Source organism: Amphibalanus amphitrite, unplaced genomic scaffold (genome assembly GCF_019059575.1).
Source record: "Amphibalanus amphitrite isolate SeventyFive unplaced genomic scaffold, NRLGWU_Aamphi_draft 000229F_arrow, whole genome shotgun sequence".
NCBI classification, from domain to species: Eukaryota; Metazoa; Arthropoda; class Thecostraca; order Balanomorpha; family Balanidae; genus Amphibalanus; species Amphibalanus amphitrite.
In genome coordinates, this window is record NW_024881724.1 from 60,071 (window position 1) to 86,618 (window position 26,548).

General features: G+C 49.4%; 4 protein-coding genes across 8 annotated transcripts in view; 1 reads left to right on the forward strand and 3 right to left on the reverse strand.

Annotated features, from left to right (window-relative positions):
• Positions 1 to 32: 32 nt before the first annotated feature.
• On the reverse strand, positions 33 to 3,304 carry LOC122385753 (ADP-ribosylation factor-like protein 2-binding protein). Its single transcript, XM_043374237.1, has 4 exons — positions 2,987 to 3,304; positions 1,879 to 1,981; positions 1,286 to 1,481; positions 33 to 936 (listed from the first exon to the last, which is right to left on the reverse strand). Exons 2-4 carry the CDS (start codon positions 1,979 to 1,981, stop codon positions 777 to 779), a joined length of 459 nt encoding a protein of 152 aa, XP_043230172.1. The 5' UTR covers positions 2,987 to 3,304; the 3' UTR covers positions 33 to 776.
• Positions 3,305 to 8,581: 5,277 nt separating this feature from the next.
• On the forward strand, positions 8,582 to 25,528 carry LOC122385735 (DNA primase small subunit-like). 4 transcript variants are annotated; one of them, XM_043374199.1, is made up of 9 exons: positions 8,582 to 8,597; positions 16,934 to 17,090; positions 17,250 to 17,425; positions 17,731 to 17,926; positions 19,757 to 19,844; positions 20,916 to 21,038; positions 22,511 to 22,719; positions 23,094 to 23,254; positions 25,320 to 25,528. In XM_043374199.1, the coding sequence occupies exons 2-9, from the start codon at positions 16,963 to 16,965 to the stop codon at positions 25,334 to 25,336; spliced, it is 1,098 nt and encodes a 365-aa protein (XP_043230134.1). In that variant the 5' UTR covers positions 8,582 to 8,597; positions 16,934 to 16,962; the 3' UTR covers positions 25,337 to 25,528. The 4 variants fall into 4 exon arrangements, with proteins under 4 accessions (XP_043230134.1, XP_043230131.1, XP_043230133.1 ...); XM_043374196.1 differs by lacking the exon at positions 8,582 to 8,597 and adding an exon at positions 11,786 to 11,834; XM_043374198.1 differs by lacking the exon at positions 8,582 to 8,597 and adding an exon at positions 11,799 to 12,016.
• Positions 9,180 to 10,166, reverse strand: LOC122385737 (angiopoietin-4-like). The gene has a single exon (XM_043374206.1). It carries the CDS (start codon positions 10,164 to 10,166, stop codon positions 9,180 to 9,182), a length of 987 nt encoding a protein of 328 aa, XP_043230141.1.
• The window catches only part of LOC122385734 (inositol-trisphosphate 3-kinase homolog), a 91,443-nt gene continuing 90,250 nt past the window's right edge, over positions 25,356 to 26,548 (reverse strand). For both annotated transcript variants that reach the window (XM_043374193.1, XM_043374195.1), the window contains one exon: positions 25,356 to 26,204. In XM_043374193.1, coding sequence (XP_043230128.1) covers positions 26,136 to 26,204 — 69 coding nt within the window. In that variant the 3' untranslated portion in view covers positions 25,356 to 26,135. The remainder of the gene's footprint in view (positions 26,205 to 26,548) is intronic.

Sequence of the window (26,548 nt, forward strand, 5' to 3'; positions counted from 1 at the left end):
TGTGAAATAAAGCTTTTAACTATTCAACGCGATTTCGGTTGTCGAACAAATAAAACCTTTATTGAACACCTTTGCAATCCTCATCACAGAAACTAATGCGATCCATGGGAACTCAATAATGCACTGTGTATCACAGAATCAATACGCATATCCTGGTTGCCATCGCAGGCCTTACGAGCTAATCGGCCCACCGGGGACACAAAGCGTCCATACGAACTCGACTAGAACTAGACGGTTCTCGACGGTTCGAGAACCGTCTAGAGTCGGTTCTCGAACGCTCGAAAAACGAGCGTTCGAGAACCGACTCAGTAATTGTGCTAACGCAATTCTCACCGAGAAGCGAGGGGTGACGCGCCTGAATGGCCCCGTATGCCTGAGAAATTCATCGCCTTGAAATTGCACTACCGAATGGATGGTGCGATAATGGCAATACTAATTTCCAATGTAGGCTAATAAACTAACGAGGGACAATGTTCATTGGCTGAATGGACGAAAACAATGAAACACCAAACACAATGCGAAATGACAACAGCTTGAGTCACGTCACTGCATTACAGGGGAATGAAATGTGAAAAGAGAAGAAGCGTCTTTGCAAATGTCACATGAAGCAGCTATCTACAGACACATTCTCTGAAGGAAAGCCAAATATATCTAAGAAACTACGGGGTTTGACAGTCCCAGTTGCCAGAATAGCGCCCTGTTCGGCGGCTGTGCTGACCTCAACTGCAGAGGGGGCCGTCCTCAGCGGCTGTGACCTCAGGTCACCTCTGATCCGGTCAGCCGGGCAGCTGGACTGAGGTGATGATGCCATCCAGGCAGGGCACATTGCCGTCCTTGAAGCGCCGGTAGTCGAGCATCATCTCCTTGAAGCTGCTGAAGTCGGAGAAGGACAGCAGCAGGTCGAATATGTCGCCATCAAGCTCCTCTCGTCGTTCTCTGCGGATGACAGATCACACGGCGAGATGATATACAACTAACTCACTGCATCGACCGGCCGTCGACCCAGCTAACGCAACAATTTTCAAAGTACATATTGCACGGAAAGCTAAATACCTACAGTTGGCAAAAACAAAAAACAAAAACAAAAACGGAATACAAGTACACGTTTGTCTTTTTTATCAGCAAACCTATACTTCGCCAATGCCGTCAACTGCTAGGTTTATGGGAGGGTTCGTAAGCCTCCTGGGTCTGGGAAGAGCCCCCAGACCTCCACAGGCATAACGGACCACCACACCCACCAACATGAGGTCCTTATCCCCCAATGTCCCCATTTGGTCGTACTCACGCCAGCTGCGTCAGGAACTGGTCCATGCTGAAGCTGGGCAGCCGCTGCCGCAGCTGGGAGTCCAGGTGACCCTCCAGCAGACGGCCGTACTCGCGGAACACGTCCATCCACTCCAGGCGGTTCTCCTCCGAGGCCGGGTCGAACAGCGCGCAGTGCCGCTCCACAAACTCTCGCTCCAGCGTGCGAAAACTGGCGTCTGGGGACGGGACGCGGTCACAGGGTGAAGCATAAGCTTTAACTTGAGCCAGTGCATGTATAAAATATTGGAGTAATGACCGATAAGGATAAAGAGATAAAACTGACAAGACTTCCTAGCATCTGGTATTATGTTATTAAGCAATGAGAGCTTCACTCCAAAAGAAATTGGTCAGTGTGTCGTCAGGGAGTCCGGGGCCGGGGGCCCGGGGGGGGGGGGGTATCGATCGCTAATTGAGGACGATTGGAATTTATTTCCTATTGCTATGAGTATGACAGTACAGTGATCATTCTTTTCCTAATGCTCCATGTGATCTTATCAGCTGATAAGCTTACCAGCTTAATGCAGTTATGAACTTAACATTATGATTAAATGCTTTAGATCTGTTGGGTCTTACCCATGATAATATCTTCAATTTCTCCAATGATTGTATCAAATGAGTTTGCTTCAGAGTGGGAATGTATATTCTCTTCTTCATCTGCTGACTGATTCAGCTCCATCTGAAAAAGCAATGGGCAAAGAAAAATGACAAAGTAAGTTGATATGCAAGTTATGCTCAAAGGTTGTGAACAGAATCCACTGGTAAGTAAAACAGAAATACCTACTTGTTAGATCAACAGGCAGAATTTAGCTTGATTATGTCAGTTCACTGTTCAGTCTGGACTCTGTCTGACCTGTGCTAAGTGTCAAATAACTAGGTGTTCAGCACAGACATCAACATTCAAAGGTTCATTAATTAATGACTAATTGATTACATTGGGAAATAAAACACGACGTTAACTGTACTACACTGGTTAATAATGTTTAATTAAGGTATGGCATTATTGCCATGTCTGTATCCATCAGGCTCAGACATGCATTTTCAGGCCAGGCCACCCCTGCAGAGGTTCAAAGTTGGCTCAATAGCTTCTTGGTACGCAATGTTGATGTCAGATGATTTCACACTGAGTCAAGAGAACTTAAGCTTTGGGGATGGAGCCAAAAGCATTGCAATTGGGGGTTGAAGGGATCTAATTGTCTAGTCACCATTGGCAGCTCAATGCAAGACTTAGGTATCACATGTTCAGTTTTTGTTTAGAGCCTAGAGGGTCAGTGAAACAGCCCTGTGAATACAACATCAACATGAAAATTTCTTTGGAAACTACGGCGGCGTTCGATGTCTCCCGGACGGCAAAGATTCTTTGCCGTCCGGCCAATAACGTCCAAGGTCAGCGGGGGCTCGGCTGCGGTTATGAAACGTGATTGGCCGGACGGCGTAGAATCTTCGCCGTCCGAGAGACATCGAACGCGGGGTACTTGAATAAATATATTCTTAATGTTTTGGTAAGATTGAGGTACTCAAGATACCTATAAGAAACGAGGTACTGTCACTGACATTTGACCGTCCGCATCCCAATTCAAATTCATCATCATTCTCAAATCTATCTCAATCCCAATACTTCTTGTCTTTGTCTTAGCTCTCCTCAAATTGAAATATTCAGTGAATCATCACTTATCCTACTTACCGTAGCAGGAAGGTGATGTTGTTGTAAAGGATTATTAATCTAATTATTTTTTATCAGCTTGAGCTTAGTTCATTCGGCTCTCTCTATCGTCTGGATAAAAATAGGCCCCGCCCATCCCAATCAGCTGCTGCATGACGAGTTGATGACGACAACCACTGCTTACCAGCAACCAATCTAGGGATAGCGTACGTGACAGTAATGGTGCAGCGGTTGCAAAATATTACATTGTTATTCAAACGGTTTTTGCTTTTAGGGCCTTGTTGTTTAACCCATCTGTGTGTGATTGTATTGAGATATGTGATTAGATGAGGTGTTGATGAAGGCAGGTATTTTTTTAAATATTTTTTTGACAATTTTTTTGCCCTTGTTCTACTTAATGGCTGAACCCGGGACCACCTGAAGTCTAAACCTTATTATATATAACTTGTCAATGCTGATGCTGTCTTGAAATGTGAAATTTAGACAATGGTAATAGGAATAATGAATAGCAATTTCACCAACAGCTTGTTAATCTCCAGGAAGTTCAATTAAAATTAAAATCACTGTCTGCCACACTGCTCTGATCCTGGTCATGCAACCAACGTTCATGGGTGGTGTTTCACGGCAGAGCACTGCAGTGCGCTGCGTGTGTCAGAGCATTGGGTTTCCATGGCAGTGTCAACAAACTTCACTGTGACGCTAAGCTATGACAGCATCCTAGAATGTTAGCACGCTGCGGTACCAGCACCAGCAGCATGCTAGCAGTATTTGAACTCAAACCTCTGTTCTTGGTATGGTTTTTCAGAACCTCTTACTCTGTTCCAAACGCAATTCATCATAAACTAAGAGATCACATGCAACGTCATTTGAGTGATGCTATGGTATGCCGTAGCTACCAGTGCACCAGTGTCTGGGTGGTGAAACAGGGCCATTATTAATCACATTTGCTTTGCTTTGTTTCAGCAGAAACCTGTCTGCACATGGGAGGAGCGCAACAAAAGCCCATCAAGTTCATGCATGGCAGTGGATCTCAACAGGAGAAAACCAGGAAGAACATGGATGCTTGTAGATTGCAGTTGTACACTGCTGTTGTCACCTGCTGTGCGTGGCTGGCATTGCTCCTGGCAAGAACCACTTGCAAGCGATGAGATGGTGCCTCAGTCATTGAGTGTGCTGCAGTGTGAGAGGCGCCCTGATCTCTACTTTGTGATGGGTTTCCATTGGAGGTTCAACTGAGAAGTGAGAACTGACTGTGGCCATGCTCGAGCATGCCAGTGGAGCTTTACATGCTTAGGGCAGCTTTTGAACAGATGCTGACCATGGCATGTCCCATCCAGTTATCACGTGCACAGAATGGTGGGGGGGGGAGGGCAACTCTGGGCTCTTGAGTCAGCCCTACTGCACAGGGGGTACAGATGGCTGCTCACGTTTGGTGCGTCCTGCACTGCATTATCAAGCCCAGTCTGCTGCCACAGGCAATGGGCCGGGCTGCACTATATTAAAGGCAGACTATCTTGCAAAAGAGGCTGGCATCCTCTCCCATAATGACACACCAATTGACAATCATCGCTGCGATGATCACGAGGGTGTCCGCTTATCTAACATGGTTAGGTGGAGAGCCAGCTCAAGCTGGCCTGAGGGATGGTTTTACTTCATCTGAGGCCCCCTTTCCCCGCCTGCCAGGTCCGCTCAAACGACCGCTTCACAGTGAACGACTTGCAGTGGATGCCGTCCCACAGCGCAACGAGCGCGCCGACCAGAGGCGGCGGCCAAGAGGCGGCCGCACTCCCCCAGACGACGGTCCCGGTGGACGTCGGCAACGCCCACCGCGCGACCATCAGATCGGCTCTCGACCGCGCCGTCGCCGACTGACCGCATGACTGGTATCTGTTCTTGATGTGGGACCGACTGCCACCGCCGGTCGCGGAAGGGCATCGCTCATCGGCCATCGACGTCCACCAGCTTCGCGTGGGTCACTGTTCGGGCTGCCACCAACACACCGAATCGGATGGAACCCTGTCGGCGAATGCCGGCGGTGCCCCGACATCGACTGCGCGGCGGCCAGTGCATCGCGTGCCGGGAGGAGGCTGGCACCCCCGATCGGTCATTGGTCACAAACCGTGTCCCAGCTCATGACTGCATCCAGCGCAGCTCTGTGAGATGTTCTGCTGCAGTCTGCCGCGTGTGTTGAAAGAAGAATGAACATGAGAAAACCTCAAAACTTTATGCCTATTTGTATTTGACCAGTATTGGAATAAGTTTGGATTTTGAGAATTTGTGTCCCTGTGCTTGTGCCTGTGTGGAAAGGCATGCTCTACGGTGTACCATCTCAATTTGTGCGGCTGCTGACAGGCCACCTGGGTGCCAACGTATGTGCGAATCCGCGAATACGTTGTGTTTCGTCAGTCGGTATCGTTCTGAAAATATTGACTGCAATAGGCTATATAGCGTATGACGGTTCAGCCCAGCAGTAATAACTGACCATTGATTGGGCGAATTTTGTGTGGTGGTTCGCTAATACATAACCTAAAGAGTGTTTTGCCGGAATCGTTTAGTAGCAGAACTGACCGAAATATAAGTAGAATGCAACGGTTTGAATCGTTAATTTGTTGAAACGATTGTTCTCTGAGACCACTGTGTAACTTTTGACCTGAGAATCACCAATTATAACGACAATGGTGGAAGCAGTAGGCACTGTAGAGTGTAGGCAGCACTATATAGTTGGCACACTTACGCAAGCACACGACTTACGCAGTGGACATCTGCATCATGCATGTTAGGTTTACTGGGAAGAGTGAGAAATTAGTCAGAATATAACTGACTAAGGAAAATAGGCGATATTTCCAGTTGAGCTGGGGCGGAGAAGGGAAGGGGACGTATGGTCAGCTATGCCAATAATTCATTCTCGTTATGCAGCTGTGTAAAGGGCGTCCGTTTTTTGGGTGAGACCTTCCCCATTGGCCATTTCCAAGCTAAATCGTGGTGGAGAGTCTGGAGACCTCAGCCTCGGTAGTCGGTACCCTGCGCGCTGCGCCACCTTGCGAAACATAAAGCAGCAGTCCTGACATCTACAGGCGTTACTTTTCATGAAAGCGCGGATGTGTTCGCGCTTATGCGAAGAAAATTCTTCCGAGTATGGTTGATAATGAGATAAATTGTTGTCATTTATTTATTAATTCATTGGCAAAAGTACCCTAATAAATCGGTAAAGTAGCTTAAACTGTATCGTATTTCCTTGGGAAAAAATGACGAACTCATCCTAAGACATCCAGATTATTGGATGCGTTCGTCAGTTGTAAATAGTTCAAGTTTTTGGAAAAATTTGCTTGTGGAAAATCATAATATTTCAAAGATATGCCTATTTTCGAATAATTCATGCATTTATCTGCATTAAAAAATGATTGTAAAGCAAAAGTGCAAAAGATTATTGTCAATTTATTCTCTCAAATCACAATTTACGAACGCACAAAACTCCAGCTTTTAATTTAGTGCGTGTGCGAATTGCGGTCAAGAAAAAAGATTTTAACTGTCTATATTCCTCTTAAAACAATGAAGGATGAATGAGGAAAACGCTGTTATGAGCAATTGTATATTTATTTTTTCTCAATTAAGCAAAAGTACAAAATTTTCAACTATTATTACATTTGCTCTCACAAAACCCATCACTTTTAAGCATGACGTCATGTCAGCCAAACTTACTAGCGCCATCTCTGGAGAGCATCTTTCGAAACCTCCAGACGATAGAGAGAGCCGTTCATTCGACTTTAACGTGCACAGAGGTTTTTTTTTTTTTTTTTTTTTTTTTTTTTAGTGGCCCTAACTTACGTTACCGGCCTCGCGAGGAGGGCGGCGACCTAACTACGCCGCGCAAAACAAACCGGCCGTCCTAACTAAGACCGGTGGCCACTTTTACAGCAAGACAACATGGGAAAACCCATATCCATGTACTATGCCATGAATATGGGAAAAAACCCATGAATTTACGTTAAGACACATAAATGACAGTGAAACTTACCGGTAAATTGATGTTTGTGAAGGGAGGGAAGGAGGAAGTTTGTGAATGGTAAGGTTACGAGAGTTTGATGACAGGAATGGTTTGAAGAGTGGGGGATATGTCGCTGGGAGGGATGGGGTTTGTGAATGTTTAAGCGTCACGATGAAAGGAATGGTTTGGAGGATGGGGAATCTGTCGCTGCTGCAGTTGGCGGCCGACGGTTGTCTGTGGTCGTTCAACCCGGCCGCCGCCGCTGTTCAGCGGCCGGGGTCCGCTGGTGTAGCTCGCTGGGCCGCTGAGCCTCTAAGCCTGCTCCAGCGGCAGGAGAAAACCCGTCTGCCACCGAAGCTCTGTGTTTCGGCACCAGCGAAAAACCCGACCCATCCCGTATCACAAGTCAGCCTGGTGGTAGCGAAACGGGCGCCTGCTAACAGTCAAGGCCGTTAAAGTAGCTCTGAGTAGGGTGATGTTAGGACGAAATCAAGTACCAGGTTTGTCAATGTTGTGTCGTCCCCGAGAAGCGTCGGGAGGTCGTTTTTAAGGTGTTGTACCGCAAGATAGTTAGTGATGTGTCTTCGTTCGTGATGCAATGCCGTGCATGCGATCAAAATGTGCTCTACGGAGATGCGTGTGTCGCAGGTGTGGCAAATCGGAGGGCCCGTCCTATCAAAAAGGTGGCCATGGGTGAGGCGAGTATGACCACACCTCAATCTGGCCAGGGTCACCTCGCGTATCCTGTCTGGTTGGTTACATGTGACCCATGTTCTAAGTTCTCGTTTGATCGCATACATATGTGCAGCATGATGTTGGTCCCATTTGCGTTGAAGGTACTCGGCGAATTTGATTTTTATCATATGAATAGCGTCCCCTTGGGCCATAGGTTCCACAACTGGATCAGGTCGCATTGCAGCCTCCTTTGCGAGGACATCCGCACGTTCATTTCCTGCAATACCGTAATGACCTGGAACCCAAAGAAGGGTCACATGCTGGCCCTCATTGAGATCTGATGTGATCCTGAGAATATTGTAGATACCGTGGTGGGTAACATTATCGGTCCTTTCCAGTGCTTGAAGAGCGGATTTCGAATCAGTACAGATGGTTGCCCGATCAATCTTTTCTGCCTTGATGTGCTCCATAACTTTTTCGATTGCGTGAACTTCGGCACTAAAGACTGTCGTAAATTCTTGAAGCCGGGTCCCAAACCTAAGCCCAGGGCCGACGGCTGCTGAACCTATCTGATTTTCGTGACATGAGCCATCTGTGGTAGGTATCTGTAAAGAATCTTGCAAAGAGGACACATTCCTCTCTGCATGACAAACTTGCGATTCTGTTCTATGTCTGTTGTCAAAGTGCTAGTCTATGTCGTCCTGCTAGCGGTTGCCAGGCAACCTGGAATCGTTATGAGTTTAGGAGGCAAATAAAATGATTGATTCTACAAATTTCAATGACAGTGTTTATTTCACTTTCAATTTGACCTTAAAAGACATTGCAAAAAGCACAATAGTTTCCGTTGTATAAACTGACAGGACTTTAAGTAGCCATAAGCTGCTTATGAACACGGTTTCTGAATTTGGTGAGAGGCGGGAGTTTTGTATACCGTACCATTTTTACGATATCTTACGTTACCCACGTTACCTAGTCCGTGCTGCTGCGCGCCCTAACTCTTCAACAACAACATAGTCCGTGCTAATACCCACAGTGTATATAAATACTAATACCCACAGTGTATATAAATACTAATACCTATACCACGGTGAACCTATACTGCCTTGCTAGTACCTACTATCTGTAAGAATCTTGCCTAATACCTGCATTACCATCATAACATATCTTTACATTATTTAGGCTGGCAGTTATCCGCACGTAGGTATAGGAAGCATCGACGAGTTGCATGCAATTGTTCTTTATTGACAGTGGACAGATCTTGGACAGATCTTACGACGAAACAGCGCAGCGAAGGGTACCTGTGATTCATTCACCTCACACGGCGTCAATCATCTCCGTGACTCCCGGTTGCCGGTTAGGTCGAACCTGGGTGACGCTGGGTCAAACACCCGTCAGCCCTTCGGCCTCATGCTCTCTTAGCAAGAACATGCTTGATATGCTTCGTCCGTTATCAGATAGGATAGCGTTTCGAGCTTTCGTTGACGGTCTCTCGTGCATCAATCGGTGCGTACTGCGTTGATCGAGGAGTCTAGCTCAGCGGCCTCGTGGTCGGTCTCAGAAGTCGGCGTCCCTCAGTTTCAGCTCGGTGCGGGTCGGCTGGTACTTGGTGCCGGCCGGGGTGACCCACTGACTGACCAATTCGCCCAGATGCAAAACGCCGTTCAGGTTGGTGCCCTGTTGAAACTGAAGAGGATCGCGCCACCAGCCGGCGGACTGGCACGACCACGAGCGCAGGTAGGTGTCTGAGCCGCACGCGTAGAAGCGTGTGTCGCGGCTGGGCGTCACTAGCTCTGCGGTGGTGTTTCCCTCCAGCCAGGGCGCCGTCAGCCGGTACTCGTCGGCGGCGTCCAGCACGATCGGCCCGTAGACGGCGAACCACAGCTCGTCGTCCTGCCAGCCGTCTACTCGCAGCAGCTGAGGTCGGAGCTCGCCGAGTCGCGCGGCCGCCTCCAGTCCCAGCCAGTGGTCGCCGCTCGGCTGGCCGAAGCCGGCCTTGTAGGCGAGCAGCGGCTGCGCGAAGGAGGCGTTGGAGATCGGCCCGCCGCGGCGCTGCAGCAGGGTCCAGCCGCCGCCGTCCGTCGCCATGTCGCAGAACACGGGCCGTTCGCTGACGCTGACGCTGTACACGCCGCTGTCGCTGATGCCGGCACGGCGCAGCTCGGCACAGTCGGTCGGCGGACGGCAGCCGCTCTCAGCCGGCCAGCAGATCTCCTCCGGGGTGGGCGGGCCGGCCCGCTCGAACCAGGCGACCTCCTCGTCGGCAGGCGGCTTGATGGGCTCGGCCGCGCCGCGGCGGTGGCTGGAGAGGCTGCAGGTGAACATGCCGTCACTCAGCCACCTCACCTGCAGCGCCTGGCAGCGCGGGTTGGCCACGCAGGCGGCGCGGCACTGGCACGCCGAGCCGAACTGCACTCTCCTGTAGATAGTGGTCGGCACCGGGCGCCAGGGGACGGCGCTCAGGTCAGCCCACAGTTCTGCACTTGGTCCACTGAGGAGGGCGCCGGCGAGCGGCAGCAGCAGGAGGGCCTGCAGGGGACGCATCGCGACGACTCTGCCAAGTGCTAAGGACGGTCTTAGATATTTGAGATAGCGCGTGGCGGATATCACTCAGCCAGTGAAGTGAAGGAGCAACTGCTCTTCACCAGTGCTGAGTGCTGACTGGTCGAAAGGACCCTACATGAATTATGATAGACGTTAGGCGCCATCGGCCAATGGGCACAATCTCCATTGTCCAGGGACGATTATTGCCGACGTTGATGGAGCTCGGGGCCGTATGCAAGTGTCCGTCCGTTCAAATTGGACGATGTAAAACGATGATAGGTCGCCATGTCGTACAACTGTCGGTGTCTTTCAGTTACGTCTTCATAGCTTTGCATTTAGCTCACTATGCTGCGTAATTTTCAGTCATTGGACGATGACGTCCTCCGTAATAATATGTCACTAGTATTGAGCTAAATGATACATTATACTAAACGACATCGTGTTGAATATGTTTTGATAGGGCGTGGGTCATTTACCGCTGGGCATTCTTTTTAATGTTGACGTGCGGGACCGTTTATTCATTCGCGTACCTCGATACCGCTGCCTCGTAGAAACGAAATGCGTAGGATGCAAATGCTGACTGCCCTGCTGATTGCCCGAGATCCGATTGAATAAATGAAAGCATGCAAAAGACTAGGCATTGTGTCGCGGACCGCGACAACCGCGACTCGCGGTGCTATGTGTATCGATGAAAGTTTGGTAATGTTTTACAACAAAGGCTTCATTCAGCTAACATCTTATCGTCATATTCTCCCAAAGATTTTAGCCTAACCCTATCCTCGTTAACCCGCGCCCCGTAATGTCTGTGAGTGTGAAGTTAGCGTCAGCAACAGCAACGAATACAGCGTCGGATTCAGAATCGCTTCAAAAACTCCTAACAGGTCAATTGGGGGACGGGGAGCAAGAATATGACCTTTATTTGGCCCTAGCTCTTACCCCTTACCCCTTAATCGGCCCTTAAAGGAAGGGGCGCGTCAAAAGTGCCTCAAGGGTTCGTCTCATCACCAAAATAAGGGTCGCAATCGATTCCCCGGGTCAATATCTAGCCGCAGCCTCGGGTTCCAGATGTTTGACGATTACCCCTTACCCCTTAATCGGCCCTTAAAGGAAGGGGCGCGTCAAAAGTGCCTCAAGGGTTCGTCTGATCGCTAAAATATAAAGGGTCGCAATCGATTCCCCGGGTCAATATCTAGCCGCAGACTCGAGTTCCAGATGTGTGCAACTTACCCCTTACCCCTTAATCGGCCCTTAAAGGAAGGGGCGCGTCAAAAGTGCCTCAAGGGTTCGTCTGATCGCCAAAATAAGGGTCGCAATCGATTCCTCGGGTCAATATCTAGCCGCAGCCTCGGGTTTCAGATGTGTGCAACTTACCCCTTACCCTTAATCGGCCCTTAAAGGAAGGGGCGCGTCAAAAGTGCCTCAAAGGTTCGTCTGATCGCCAAAATAAGGGTCGCAATCGATTCCTCGGGTCGAACTCAATCGATTCCTGTACGAACTCTTCCCCCGTGCTGGCGCCTGGCAGCACGCATTTTGAGGTGCCCGATCCCAAGAAGAATCACTCCCATTTGGCGCGAATCATGGTAATGACGCCGTTCCGACATTTACGGCGCAAGGATTGCTTACAATGCATCACAATGCATTGTGTTGTGAGAGGGGGCTGTGAGATCTGTGAGATATAAACTTGTTATAGCGTGTTTTTGGGCGAAAAGATTCTTGTGTTGTTGCCGTGAAGAGTGCCTGTATACTTATTAAAATGTGTGATGAGAATATACTCACCGATTTGCTGCCTGTTTATTATAGTAGGCTGTTTCCAAGTGACAAGTTTTGCAAGTGGCTGAGCTATGGGGGTGGTGAGTATTCTATTTTCTCTTTTATTTCACCGTGCTTCCTCAGGGTGCCCTTGTGGGCCATGGGTCAGTCTTATCAGCAGAAAATACCAGTTATGATAGCAACGCCATCCAATCCATACGGAAAAATACTGTTGCTTAGGCAGAAAGTAACAAGGAAGTCCCACGAACTGTCGGCTTTTTGGAATCAGGGGCTTGGGCATTTTTACATATTAAAAATAACCAGTTTATAACTTGCCGTTAATTAAACTGGCCATGAATTTTTGCTTGTAATGCATTTATGAAACAAAGTGAAACATGGTATTGGTGTGAAAGATCCTATTTTTCTAGAAGAACTGTGATGTGACAATTTGCAATCAGGGTGCAGATCAAGGGGAGACTATTGGCTCACTATTGGCATGTTCAATAAGATAGCACAAAAGTTCTTTACTCAGGTGACTGCATGCATTGATTGCACCTCTTGTCCATGTTAAAGTGCATCAGCTGGTAATTGTTAGCAACAGCTTCATTTAGCTCCATGGCAGTTAAACTTAATGCTAGTTTTATCACTGTAAAATGTATGGATGCTGGTTCTGTATTTTAGTCCATAGAGCACTGGACTCGGCATGGTGACAGCACTCATCCAGGCTTTAAAGGGACCCTCCCACCTTAACATTAGATTTGAGTTGAGATAGCCAAAATGGGGTCCCTGGCTCACAATTACCGGTTTCGGCACTTACAACATCGAGAAATGCCTTAAATCCGAAATATTGAATTTCAAAATTGCAGCATTTTGATTCAGAGGGGCTAATGCTTAGGAATACCCCTCTGAATGTGTGACGTCAGCGCAAATATCTAACGATTTTTAAATGTTTGACTAAAACGTTTTGTAGCACGCGGTGGTATATGATATTTGCGCGCAACATCTGCCGCAAACGCCGCACTTCTAAAATAAAGTCGCTAGAAACAGCGGAGATCCCAAAAAAATAAACAAAAGTAAAAGTCTAATATCTTGAAAACCGGTGAATATTTTTCGGTGAAATTTGGTAGATATTCATTTTCGCTCTTTCTGAACCGAGCGACATCACTTTCATGCCAATTCATAAACTTTTTTGAAGGTGGGAGGGTCCCTTTAATGGTCTGGGGTTTGAGGTGCAACAAGTGCCCGGTGCTTATGAGTCTCTTCGCAGGTATGGTTGCAGGTCCATGTTAACCCTATTCCTGGCGGGGGGGGGGGGGCCTCAGGAGCCCCCCCTGAGGTTTTTTGGTTATTTCTCCCAAACGCGTTGAGCTAGGAAGCTCAAATTTTCTGACTTTTCCTAAAAGGCTTCTACGCAACATGTCTGAAAATTTTGAGTTGATCTGACCTCAGGTCAGGTCACCAGAGGCGGTTTGGTGACCCTACCTCAGAAAAGTTTGCAATCACGCCAGAGCTAGAGTTTTTGACCGATCAATTTCTTCTCTTCAGGCTTTAGTTAGGGTACCAGTATGTGCAATCTGTATATCTCGGAATTTTGATATCGGTGACCTAAGGTCAGGTCAGTTTCGCGACCTCCCCATTATAAGTCAATGGGGGAAAAATCAACTCCCTGTTTTTACCACTAAAACGGGTCGGAATGGCCCCATATACCATACATGACTTCATATACGATCAACCTTCACTACCTTGAGGTCTGTTTTGCTGTTGGGCAGCTGTGAGGTCATGTGACGTCATCAAAGGTCACCAAAGGTTTTTGGCCAATAACTCCGTACAGGAACAAGATACAGACGCGTGGATGGTCTCATTGTGTTCAGCTCGTCAAGACGCATCGAATGATATACATGATGACCTCGAGGTCACGTGACCTGAGGTCAACCTTTGACCTTGACCTTTCGAGGTCAACATATATATCATTCGATGCGGATTGACGAGAGGATCACGACGATGCCCTTAGTTTGTTCCTATCTTGACTAATTCGAAAGTTATTCGAGAAAAACTCTCTCCATATCTAGCACCACCATTTTGACTTTTTCGACCCCTGTGACGTCATCTTTGACCTGACCTGAAAATGACCTTATTAAAAATTGTAGATCTTGACCGTGCGTATCCGATGCCGTTTACCGTTTGTCGCTGCGATGTGTAGTTTTTGAGATCTGAAGGGGGGGGGGGCCGAATCGGCCCCCCCCGCCAGTTTCTTGTCCTGGCGGAGCCCGCCAGGAATAGGGTTAATCCCTCTGTTCAAAAGGTTGTCAGGGACCGCGGATTCAAATTCTCGTAGGGTGTGCAAGATGTGGCGATTGGGCCCCCCATCTCACGCCGGGCCCCTTCCAAAAAGTCAGCGCCGCCACTGCTCCGGAATAAGCCGATTCTAAAGAAGCGGGGCGGGAAAACCTTCAAAATTGACGGTCGTAAGATGACTGAGCGAGCATCTTACGGTCAGGAGATGCATGAGCAGAGTAAATGCACATGCATGCATGCAACGTGATCCAAATCGATCTCCGATTTTCCCAAGCAGGCCCCCTAAAGGCTTACAGTGACCTTCAAGAGCCCCTACGGGTCTCAGAGAGCCCTTTTGCACAGTTGATGTTGGCACACTTCTTTTTATCATGGATTACATGAATTAGTTTAAAAATAAAACTTAAATAAACAACAATAAAACACGGCCGGCGGGATGTTTGGGCCCATCGATTTGGCCCCTATGACCTATGGGGGTCTGGCCTCCGGCCCCCTTAGCTTCCCCATTGCTCTACGGCCCCATAAAGGCCGCACGCCAGCTCCTGAGACCCAACGCCGGCAATTCTAAGGGTCACCGGCGCACCGCACACGGTCTTTGAAGGTCCCATAACGGCCTCTGGAATACCTCATGTACAGTCCACAGCAGAAGTAATGTGGGGTTTCAGTCATGGGTATGTTCTGCTTCTGAAGCTTAGGAACGATTGACCAGACTACAATGAAATTTTGAATGTAGCTTATATGTATCGTCACCCTTGCAGCTGCAACTTAAGCTATTGACATCTTCTTTTCGATCACTCCGCATTAAACAATCGCCAGTCAAAGCCAACCGTTGAGATTGGTAAAACCCTACATTACTTTAGCGGTGGGCTGTACATAAAAATATGGATGCCCATGCCGCTTCTTGGGCCCCCACACCGGGCTCTTTGACACCGTTCGCCGGCTCCATGGGGTAGCAACTACCAATAGTAGCGGCGGAACACCTTCAATTAAGGGGGGGGGGCACTGCCGACTTTTGGTCCCATTCTTTCCATGCAACGCCCATAGGGCTAATGTTAAAATGCCCAAATCAAAGGGGGGCACGGTGCCCCGGTGCCCTCCCCGTTCCGCCGCCTATGACTACCAAGCAAGCTCGCCTGGAGGTCCCCCACCGTCTCTTGGCGCCCGAGTAGCCTCGATGCCTGAATAGGGCCCCCGAGACATCGACCTTGGCCAAAAAGCGTTCGTGTAGGCCCTCAGAAACTGGTGTGAGCCCTGAGATTACTGTGTGGGCTACTCAGGCACTTCTGTCGGGTCATCATGCATCGATTTGGGTCCGAGCTAGTGAGGGTTATCAGAAGCATCCTTTAGCCCTGCGACTTTAGAGGTTGGTGTGAGATCCTAAAAAAGAAAGTGAGGGCACTCCGAGGCTTGCAAAGGGCTTTTCCTCGGAGGTCGGCCTTGGCCGAACGGCGTTCCTCAAACTGGTGTAGGGCGCTGAGATTACTGAATGGGACTCTCGAGTATTGGCATGGGGCCCTCAGCTATCAGCACGGAGCCCTCAGGAGCCGGTAAGGGCTCCTCTGCGGCATGCATATTGCATAAGCCATCCGATCTCAGAGGCTGGTGTGAGATCCTAAACAAGAGCTGAGTGCACTTAAAAACCTGCCTAGGGCCCTCAGAGAGCAGCTTTGACCAGACGGCGGTCGTGGACGCCCTTAGAAACTGACGTAGGGGCTGCCTCAGTCGGTCGGCCCTCTCACATCAGCCTGGGGATCTCAGGAATCGGCCTGGGGCCCTCAAGAGCCGGTTAGGGCCCTTGGAAAGTGGCATTATACCCTGAGATAGCTGTGTAAGGCCCTCGGGTAACGGCTTGGGGCCCTCGGGCATCGGCCTGCGCCCCCGGGCATTGGCCAGAGGTCCTTGGATATCGGTCTGGGGGCCCTCAAGAGCCGGTGACTGGTGAGGGCCTTCAGAAACTGGTATGGGGCCCTGAGATAACTCTGTGGGCTTTCAGGTGCTGATGCGGGACCCTTAGGCATCGGCCCCAAGAGGGTGTTAAGGAGGGCAGGGGGCAGGGGCCCTCAAGAGCCGGTTAGGGCCCTCAGAAACTGGCGTGGATCCCTGAGCTAGCCATGTAGGTACTCAGACACCGGCGTGGGACCTTTAGACATCGACTTGGGGCCCTCGGGCATCGGCCTGGGCCAGAGGCGGATCCAGCTCAGAGGTTTGGGGGGGGGGCAAACCATAAAAATTTATCGATTCTTTCCATGCATCGTCCATAGGCGTAATGTTAAAATCATGCCGTTTGGGGGGGGGGGGCAAATGCCCATTTTGCCCCCCCCCTGGATCCGCCACTGGCCTGGGCCCTCAAGAGCCGGTGGGAGCGCTAAAAAATGGCGTGGGTGGGGTTCTGAGATAACCCCTGAGATAACACTAGAACCTGTTCAGTGTTCACGCCTTCAGGCACCGGTGCGGGACCATCAGGCTCGCGCTGGGGCCCTCGAGAATCGGCTTGGGACACTCAAGCGCCAGGGCCGCATGGGCCCCCACAACGATCTGTGGGTGTGCAAAAATAGGTGTTTGCACACCCTCAGGATTTTCAGGGTGTGCAATTGCACACCCTGCCCCCCGGAATCCGCGGTCCCTGAAGGTTGTGATTAAATTTATAAAAAAGATATAAATGATTTAGTTGCTTTGAGTAACCTTGTGCTTATACAAAATCTATGATTGTGACTGTCCCCTTTCAGATGTCCCAAACTATCTAGACCGGCGAGAAATGTCCTTCACACTGGCTGATGATGTCTACATCCGGTACCAGTCTTTCAAAGATGCAGAAGAGTTTCAGCAGGAGCTCAAGAAAAAGTGTCCACACAAGATCGATATTGGTGCAGTGTATAACCACAAGTGAGTTGTGAAAAGTGATAAGCTACCTCCTGTGAGATGCAACTAACACAATTTTTCCCTTATAATTTCACAATTGCCGCACTTTTAATTCTCAATCATTTTAAGCTTATTTACGCATTGATTCCGTAATGTCAGCCTCACCCAGCCCCTTCTCTGCAGGCCCAAGGAACGGAACTCTGTGGCCGTTTTCCAGCCGCAGGAGAAGGAGCTCGTCTTCGATATCGACATGACCGACTACGACGACGTCAGAACCTGCTGCAGCGGCGCCGACATCTGCCACAAGTGCTGGAAGTTCATGACCATCGCCATCAAATGCATAGACGACACGCTGCGAAGTACGTGCGGTTTGCGATCATATCTAACACTTGTTACACTTCACCGCTGTTGCGACTTTTCTTTTGCCCCTTAGAATGCTGTCAGAGAAAAAGAAATAATTGTGTTTTGTTTGATATTGATTTCACACTGTGCATATTCAAATGACCTTTAGGGAAGGATTTGGTTTATACGTCGGTAAACGCAAACATCTCTGTTTAATTATGTACGACTACGTTTTCCTTGACATTCATCATTGTATCCTGCACCTAACTATGGCACCAGACCACCCAGCATTCACCTGTACCCCGTGTCCGTCGTCCGACAGAGGACTTTGGCTTCCACCACCTGCTCTGGGTGTACTCGGGACGGCGCGGCGTGCACTGCTGGGTGTGTGACGCCGCCGCCCGCCGGCTCAGCCAGCAGGCGCGCGGTGCCGTGGCCGAGTACCTGCAGCTCATCAAGGGCGGACAGAATCAGGCCAAGAAGGTCTCCATCGGCGCACAGATGCACCCCATGGTCGAGTGAGTACCGTGCGGAGTGGAGAGAGCCGACTCCGAGAGGGTAAATCGGTAATTTTACAACGAGATAGTTGGCAGCATGTATCGGTGTATGTCTGCCAGTGAAGTCTTGTCGGATCACCGAAGGGTATTTCATTTTAAAGCTCGGCTAGACCTGGTTCTGTAAACGGGCTCCTGGGACTTGCGCATTCACGACGTTTCGATTCTAACTGAACCGATTGGCGAGCAAGTGGAGGCCGCCCGAGCCTACGGCGCCCGTGTCGCCACCTATCGGAGCAGCGAACTTCGTTGATTTGTCGATCACTCCGCAAGGGCCGATCACGCTTTAATTGTTGTTGAGCACCAAGCAGGTAATGTATTTTCATTTGTCATGGTTTGGCTGCTACTGAACACGCGCTTATGCATGGGCCGTTTTCTCATTTCAAGAACGACCTCATTGCGTTGTACCATGATAATGCTTAGGTTCGTCTTCGGGGTGGTCTAGCCTGTCTGACCCCGCTCTGGACAATGCTTTCTATTATCCACCTGTGTTCTCTCTAACCTATTCTCTCAATTTCTTACGGCGAATTACCTCATCTTCCGTATTTTCCATCCACCTGTGTTCTCATTCACCGCCGGCAATCTCTGTCGTCATCCACCTCATCCCCCGTCAGACGTGTGCCCCCCCCCCCCCCGCTCCTCCTAGGTCAGCATTGTCCCCGACGGCTTCGACGCGCGTCACCGCTCGCCCCTGACACGCTCGTGAGCCCCGTCCCAGCCGCTCCGTCCGCTGACCGCGCCGTGCCACCCAGGAGTAATCAGATTGTGAGAGCGTCCAGAGCCGATTTGGCCGTGTCGCCGCGACGTCAGCCGACCGGCGCCGCTGATGCCGTGACGTCTGTTGGTCTCTGAGCTGACGCCATGACGTCTGTCCGTCCGGGGTGGCTCGGCGAGATCGGCATGCCGGCGCTAGGCCCCCCGTTCACAGACAGTAAACAGATGTGCCAACCTCGATGGCGACGATGTCGCGGACTGGGTAGATTTCCGCAGATGGCTGCGGTTTGTCGATTTGCCGGCGGATTTCGAATAATCGAGACAAACTAGCCTTCCTGTTGTTTGTTACGGTGGGATGGTGTAATTTTCTGAGATTTCTCTCGGTCGCTGGCTGTTTGTCATGTCTAGTCGCGGACAAACCATCCGGGTTTATGAAGAGATACTTCGGGAGGGGAAGACCACCTGTTGCGCATTTTGTCAACCAGTTTTGGGACGTTAATCTTTTTGTTGACGTCTGGCGATGTTATCAATGGAATATGTTCGTACCAGGCAGACCTAGTGTCACCAAACAGCGTCTGGTGATTATCTATCGAACAAAGCGTGAAGTCACTTAAACTTAAGAACTTAGTCCGTATTGCTCAAGGATACGGGTAAACGAGCGTGATCTCGGTATACTAGGATAACCATGATGGTCAAACCTGTCACCTTTCTAATTCTTTAAGTCATGATATTGTTGACAACTCGATGTTTAAGTCATGATATTGTTGACAACTCGATGTTTGGGAAATTTGCAAACGCATATAAATGTTTCAGGATGTGAGGTCTAAACCAACCTCTCAATTACTTCTCCATTTCGCTCTCCATCTCTGCAATATGTATGTTTATCCCCATATCTGCTTGTTTTTCGTTCGTATATATGTGTGACAGTGCGTTAGCTGCTGTTGACTGATTGCTCCCTGTGATTCAGGCGATTAGTGCAGGCGTCTGAATGTCCCTATATGTATCTATGTATCTCGTGTTCGTATGTCTGTGCACCAGTGTGTGTGCTGCTGTTGACTGATTGCTCCTTGTGTTTGACAGACGGTCAGTGAAGACGTGCCGACAGTACTTCCGTACCGTCTGCCTTGATGAGCAGGACATCTTCGCCTCTACCGAACAGCACACAACGGTACGTGCTTCGAGAATGCGTATCGAAGTAGGTGGCTCACTCTATGCTTTCCGCGCTTATTAAGAAACGGTTAACCGTTTCTTTATAAGGGCATGGATTAATCGCTAGGTAGTCATGGTGTCGCCACCAAGTTGCAGTTTGTGATGAGGTCCAGTTATGATTTTAACATTTTTGGCCTCTATGAAAATGGAATTGTTGCTATTTAAGAGCTGAACGTTATTGTGACTTGCGACTTTCAATGACAAATCCGTGTGATCCGAAGTCTGATGGAATTGGCTGGATCTGGTCGTTGGATGTCATCCTATCAAAGTCGAGCGGTTTTATGTCAGTCAATGGCCTTTCTGGGGACATGACCTGAACGATGAAGAGGTCATTTGCTCTGCTGGATTGGTTCACTCGATATTATATTAGCGTTAATATAGCTGTTTAATTTCCTTTCATTTTGTTTAATTTCATTTCATTCATATCGATATCGGTCTCATTGCCTTCTGAAGCCTGTAAATGCTGTAAATTATCTTCAGTGACGTATTGAGTGGCAGGTGACGTAGGTGCTATTATGAGGCTTTGATGGTGGCACTTACACTTTATGACTGTACTGTAATTGGCTCTGCCAGTGCCAAATACAGCCTCGCGCCCGGACCGGTGGCAGCGATACCAATCTCGCTGAGGGCCTCGTACTGACTCAGGCTGTGCAAAGCCCAGGGATTGATTTTGACACGGCTATGCTTGCTGCTCAAGTGCATGCCTGACGTTAATATGCAGGAAAAGACGGGAAGTGTTCTATAAATAGTGTGTATTTGCGCCATATTGTTCAACATTGCTTACGTTATTATTAGTGTGATGATGGGAGCATGGGGGACGTTATGGACAAAACAAAGTTCAACATCGCACATGTGCAATATGAAAACTGAACTCACTTTCCTTGCGAGTGAGGTTCATGGTCGAATCTCTTCTTCGCATTGTTTGGTATCTTTGGCCGTTTTTAGCTACAATGTCATATTTAGTACATTTATTTGCGCTATTTAGTTTCCAATCACCATCTAGTGCTGACGGGGCGCACTCCTCCGGCAGCTGCTGAAGCTAATCCCGGACGATGCCACGCGCAAAGAGCTGGCCACCTCGTTCCTCAAGCTAAAGACCTCCAAGGACAAGTGGGAGGAGCTGGAGGGAGTCTTCACCAGGAATCTCCATTCGGTGAGTACTTATGATTTTACATGCAAATCACAGAACGCAGGTAGAAATATCTCATCGGTAACGGTAGCAGGAAATAGGCACATTACCATCGCTCTTTGGGAGAGATGTCGAATGCAAAACAGCGCTTCTACTATCAGACATTATCATTTCATTAACATTCGTCAGAATTTGTGATAGAAGAGTCGCTTCTGTGTGTTCGCTTCCCGTTGCCGCGTGACTCCTCAACTACATAGACATCGAGTTCAGGTTCGGCCGACAGCGACGCCGCCGGCTCCGGGGCACGTGCCTTCTCTGCGGGGTTCCACGAACAGCGAGACAAAGCTGTGGACCGCGAGTGGGGCTTCTGGTTCACAGAAATGCATCTGTTCTGGACAGCGGTTGCCATGCTAGCCAACGTAGCTACTAGCTATATCTTAGGTAGCGGTGAAGAAGAAGGCTGCTTACGTCTTCCACGCGATTGTGGGATTCGACCGCGTCGAGACGGAGATATTACAGATTTGGCGAAACTGAGCTGGCGGAGGCAACACTCGAATGGGTGCACCGAATAAAAACAGCGCGTAGCGAGATTGACTGAACTAACTACGATGAAGAGAACAACTCTTCCCGTTATACAACCAATGACATCACATTTTTAAAAAAGTGCGAGACGATAAGCTTTTTAGTGATCATGCGTGGAATTGGTATCAGGCACAGTCAACATAATATCGATGTGTGTTCTGAATTTCAGTTATTAATTATATAATGCATATAGTTACGGTCCGTGTTGCGTTTTACGTGCAACCCCATGCAAGTCATGCTTCCTGAAAACTGAAAGTAGATTTAGTGAAAAATAGCCTGTGAGTGACGTAGGTAAGTGGTACTTCCCCGCACGCGAAAGTAGAAATGGGGATACGGTGCGAAACAACTTGATAGTTATCAGCTGCCTCTAAACCGAAAAAATGGGGCGACCAACCATGGCGTTTTTCTGTTCCACAGGCGTGCGCTATTTGTTCCTGAGTTAACATGCAACAATAGAGTGATATGACGCACTGATAGACGTATGATAAACGCCGATATACCTAACCACTCCTTCGAGCAATGCATCAGATAGGCGAACTTTGATAATGGACTGACACGATGAGAATCCGACAGTGCCATTTCACTGATTTGCCGTAGTAAATCCAGAGTGAAGTGACCATGTCTGACCCATGCCTGGCATCGTCTGCGGCGTGTCTTCTGTTGTGGATGTCGTAAAATATCGTATACTTTATTGTTCAAAGTTAAATACCAAGCGACATTGTTGTGCCGTTTCGCGGTATCGCCTTATAGTATTATGCATCTTACTTACTAAATTTGGTTTTTGTTTTGCTCAGCCAGCATCTTCAACCCTCAAGGACGACACCTACAATCTCCAGTTACCTTGCTGTTGGGTTTCTTCTCAACTCCAAACCCCAGCCTCCGCTGACACTGTGTCCTCTTACCTGCGTCACCAGGGTAAACTGAGCCGCTCGACGAGCCCCCGTCTGCTCGAAGAGATCATCCTCCAGTACACCTACCCCCGCCTGGACATTGAGGTCACTAAGGGGCTGAACCATCTGCTGAAGGCGCCCTTCTGCGTCCATCCCAAGACGGGCCGCGTGTGTGTGCCCATGGAGGCGCGCGCGGCAGACAAGTTCGACCCGATGGCTGTCCCGACAGTCAGGTGAGGGAGCGGTGGTGGATGTGGAGAACTGGAGTGCGGTGTAACGGAGGGTCGATGGGATGGAAGGGCCGATGGGATGGGAGAGGAGGCCGGTGACAAGTTAGGGTGCGAGAAATGACGATTGTCTTTGTGTGCGTGTGAACCGCGGAACCGAATAACGTTTTCCGATAGCTTGCAGCCATTCAGAATTCTACCTCATCAGTTTGCCACGATTTCCAAGCAGTTGACACCAGTGCCCTGCGATACTTCGAGTTTCCCTTGTTCAGGCTATATGATATTTTATTTTGTATATTTATTTTGTATATTTTAAAATATATGATAATATATTTATTGAAATGATACCTTATCTTATCTGCCCCCCCCCCCCCATCCAGTCAGCTGGAGTCGGAGCTGAACGAAGCGCTGAAGAACCAGGAGGCGCCGCCGGCCGACGTGTCGCAGCCCATGCTGACCAGTCTGAAGCCGGCCATGCAGCTCTTCAACAAGTTCCTGGCCGGTCTCGACCGGGAGCGGTCGACGGTTAACAAAAAGGACGGTACGTTCAACGTTATTTATCGGAGTGTGTTGCTAAGAACGTTTTTACATGGATTTTAGATGGTGTCCATTACGATGTTTTGCATTCAGCGTGTTTTATTAAAGTTTATGTGGAAGCAATCCACAATAACTAGCGTATACTGCTTGTATTTTCTTCATCCTGAGAAAGGTCTGTTAGACATTCAAACCTTTCCAATCATAGCTGCACCTGCCTGTGTCGGTTAAACAGCTCACGTCAGGCGATGTTGGTTCCGCAAGCGGTTGACAGTCCGTCCGTCAAATGTGACGGCTCCGCTGTGGACCTCGTCCGTCATCTTGTCATTCGCTAAACTGCTGAGTGTGCAATAGCCACCCTTGCAATGACTCATCCGGGGCAGGACTGAGGTCACCAGCTGGACCAGAAAGGTTGCTGAATGTGTAACGCTATAGGTCTGCCGCTGCAGTCCAGCGCCGAGTCCACATAAGAATCTTGGTGGTTTGTCTGGTTTCGATGTATGATTTTCCACACAATCAATGGCAACATCCGGCGTGAGCTTTACAGTTGTTTGTTATCAGAAGATTTACCCTAGCTTAGCAGTTTGACGCAGCGTTTCAGTTAGCTGTCAGAACTGGCTTGTTTGAGAAGGCTGCTGCCCGGCGCTATCTGTTTTGCAGATGTTGCGCAGTGGCCGGACTAGCGTGATAATGTTACGAAATTCCTAAGAGTTCATCAGATAGTCCCATCCCACACTATATTTGTGGCGATTTTTCTACCCACTTGAAACCGCAGAGGCTACAAATAAGCCAATATATGAAGTTATCAGCGATCAATCTCCCGTTTACCGTTGGGTTGAACGGTGTGCCCCGACCGGAGTCTGGTGAACCGCTCAGGGCTCTGACCTTTCTTAGCGATAGCCGCGTGACTTGTGGATGGTGTAACGCTTCTTACTGGCTCTGCGTTTCGTGAAACCTGTATACCTATCTTGAGTCACAAAGCCTTGAACTATTTTGAGCCTTCAAAACTTTTTTTTAATCAAAAGTCATACACGACGGCTTCTATAGCAAAATTTAGAATCGATTGGTGTGAGTCATTCCAATGAACCGAAAGGGCGCCGAGATCCGATTATCGGCCTGTGAGTCAGAAAACCGTGATCCGAGCATTGCCGGAGAAACCATCGCAATGCTTGTTCGTTAGATGGCCGCGGCTGTCAGCCTTCCGAGAACTATACACGACATGGCTGACAATCGGTAATGCCTCGACACTTACAGCTCCACAGCTGGTAATGACCAAGATAGTAGTAAATAGACAACCAAAACGGACACGTTTCCCGACTAACCAGTACGACTCGTGTACGCCGCTGTAACTGACCAGCTTGTGTGTGTGTGTTTTTCGTTTCGTTATTTCCCGTTGCCTGGCTGGTGGCGGCATTCGCCGTTGCCACGGTGACCGTTTGCGTCACTGGCCGCCCGGCCTGCGTCATTTTCGTGGACCACCAGCCGTAAATGGAGTGACTGGCCCTTGCCAGGACTGTCGACAGGCAATTTAATCCAACAAGAACCATTTTAACAGGCCGTTGTAAGGATTGTGTTTGATGTTCTGGTGCATGACGGAGCGCCGTTGCTACAAACCTTTATGTGAATAGGAGATTAAAAAGACAAAATTGTGCAAAACGAACCGTGAGAGCGCCTCCAGACCGTAACCGTGTAAGCAACTGATCCGCCACTTTCCCTACTATACCCACTCGTGCGGCTTGTGGCCGCCGATTTGAGCAGTTCAGTGCCATAAATGCACTTTTATCCAACAGGGATTTCACCACATAACTGAGACATGAGACTATCCTGGTGATGTGCTGCGAATCTTTGACGCATTGCTATAATCATCAGCTCTATCGGGCTTTCACGTTTGATCAATCATTATCATTATTATTTCAGATTTGAAAGGTCGGCCAAACGTGGCCGACTTTGTGTCATCTGTGTGCGTTTCAACCCCCAAAACTGTTCCCGCTATCGTTCGACCTCTATCGTTCCTCCTCCATAACCGATTGTGATGGCTCCCCGAGTGACCCATTCTCTCTGTTCCGTTTCAGATCCAATGGAGTGGTGATACGACGCGTCTCTCGGCATTCTTCGCTTGTTTATTATTGTACACAAAGTCGCCGAACAGTCACTCACAATACACACATACATACATACATACGAGTACAACGTGTTCACACTAACAGGTATCGCTCACACGCCCTCTGGGAGCGCTGTCATGATCGTCACAGAAAAATAAAACATATACATCTGGTCCCAACTGTCTGTTTTTCCCGGAGGTGGAAGCCGTCCACGTCAGAACGTCACCAGTAGGATCGCTCTCCCTCGCCCGCGATCCGCAGCGATCTATAACGATCCTTAGCGATCCTTAGCGATCTCGCGATCCGGGCGATTCCAATCCAATCCACCGGCTCCGGCGGATTCCAACACAGGAGTCCGAGGTCCGACCGGTCCCAATGCTCTCATCGACCCCCGGCGGACGCAAGTAACAAGTGACAACAGAAGGTACAGGCGCTCGCCGCGCAGTGGCGCTGGCGTCTGCCGTTAAAGGCGGTAGCGGCGCCCGCTCGGTAACTCGGGGCTGCTGGCGGTACGGCGCGGCCAAAGTGCCGCGTCTCAGACGAACTGGTGGCTCCAGCGGGCTGATCTCCAAGTTTCAAAACCGCGGGATACGCTCCCGGCCCGAGACGGCTCAAAGATCGACCGTCCAGGTCGCAACAAGGTGAGCTCTCGGCTCGAGACTCAAACTGAGCGCTCAGTCAGCTCGAGAGGCCGGGTAACTCCCGGCGCGCGAGGTGGCGAGGTTCCTGGTGGCCGGCGCTGGCGGCGCGAGGTGTGTGCAGAGCGGGAGGGACGGCCGGGGCCGCTCAGGTGGTGGAGCCGGGCCGCGGCTGGTGGCTGGAACCACTCAGTCTTCGCTCCACCTGCTGCACGACCTGCGGAAGGACCGAGGGAGGACGGTCAGGGTGCTGCTGCGGCCAGAGCTCGGTCGGATAGCAAACGAATGTACATATGTCGTGGTACGAATGTACAAAGTCTGACTGATGAACTGAGGGCTTTGGGTACACGGCGAGAATGAGAAGGGCATGATGTCATCGCTACTACCATGGAGCATAAACTCCTGTGAGAAAATTTTAAAACTAAAAAGAACCGCCACCGTCGTGATCCATATAATCCCAACTTACTGCCGAGCCCACTAAAATAATCAAACAAACTAACCAAATTCAACTAAACAAATTAAAAGACCGCAACTCCCATCTGGCAGGGCGATTGCACGTAC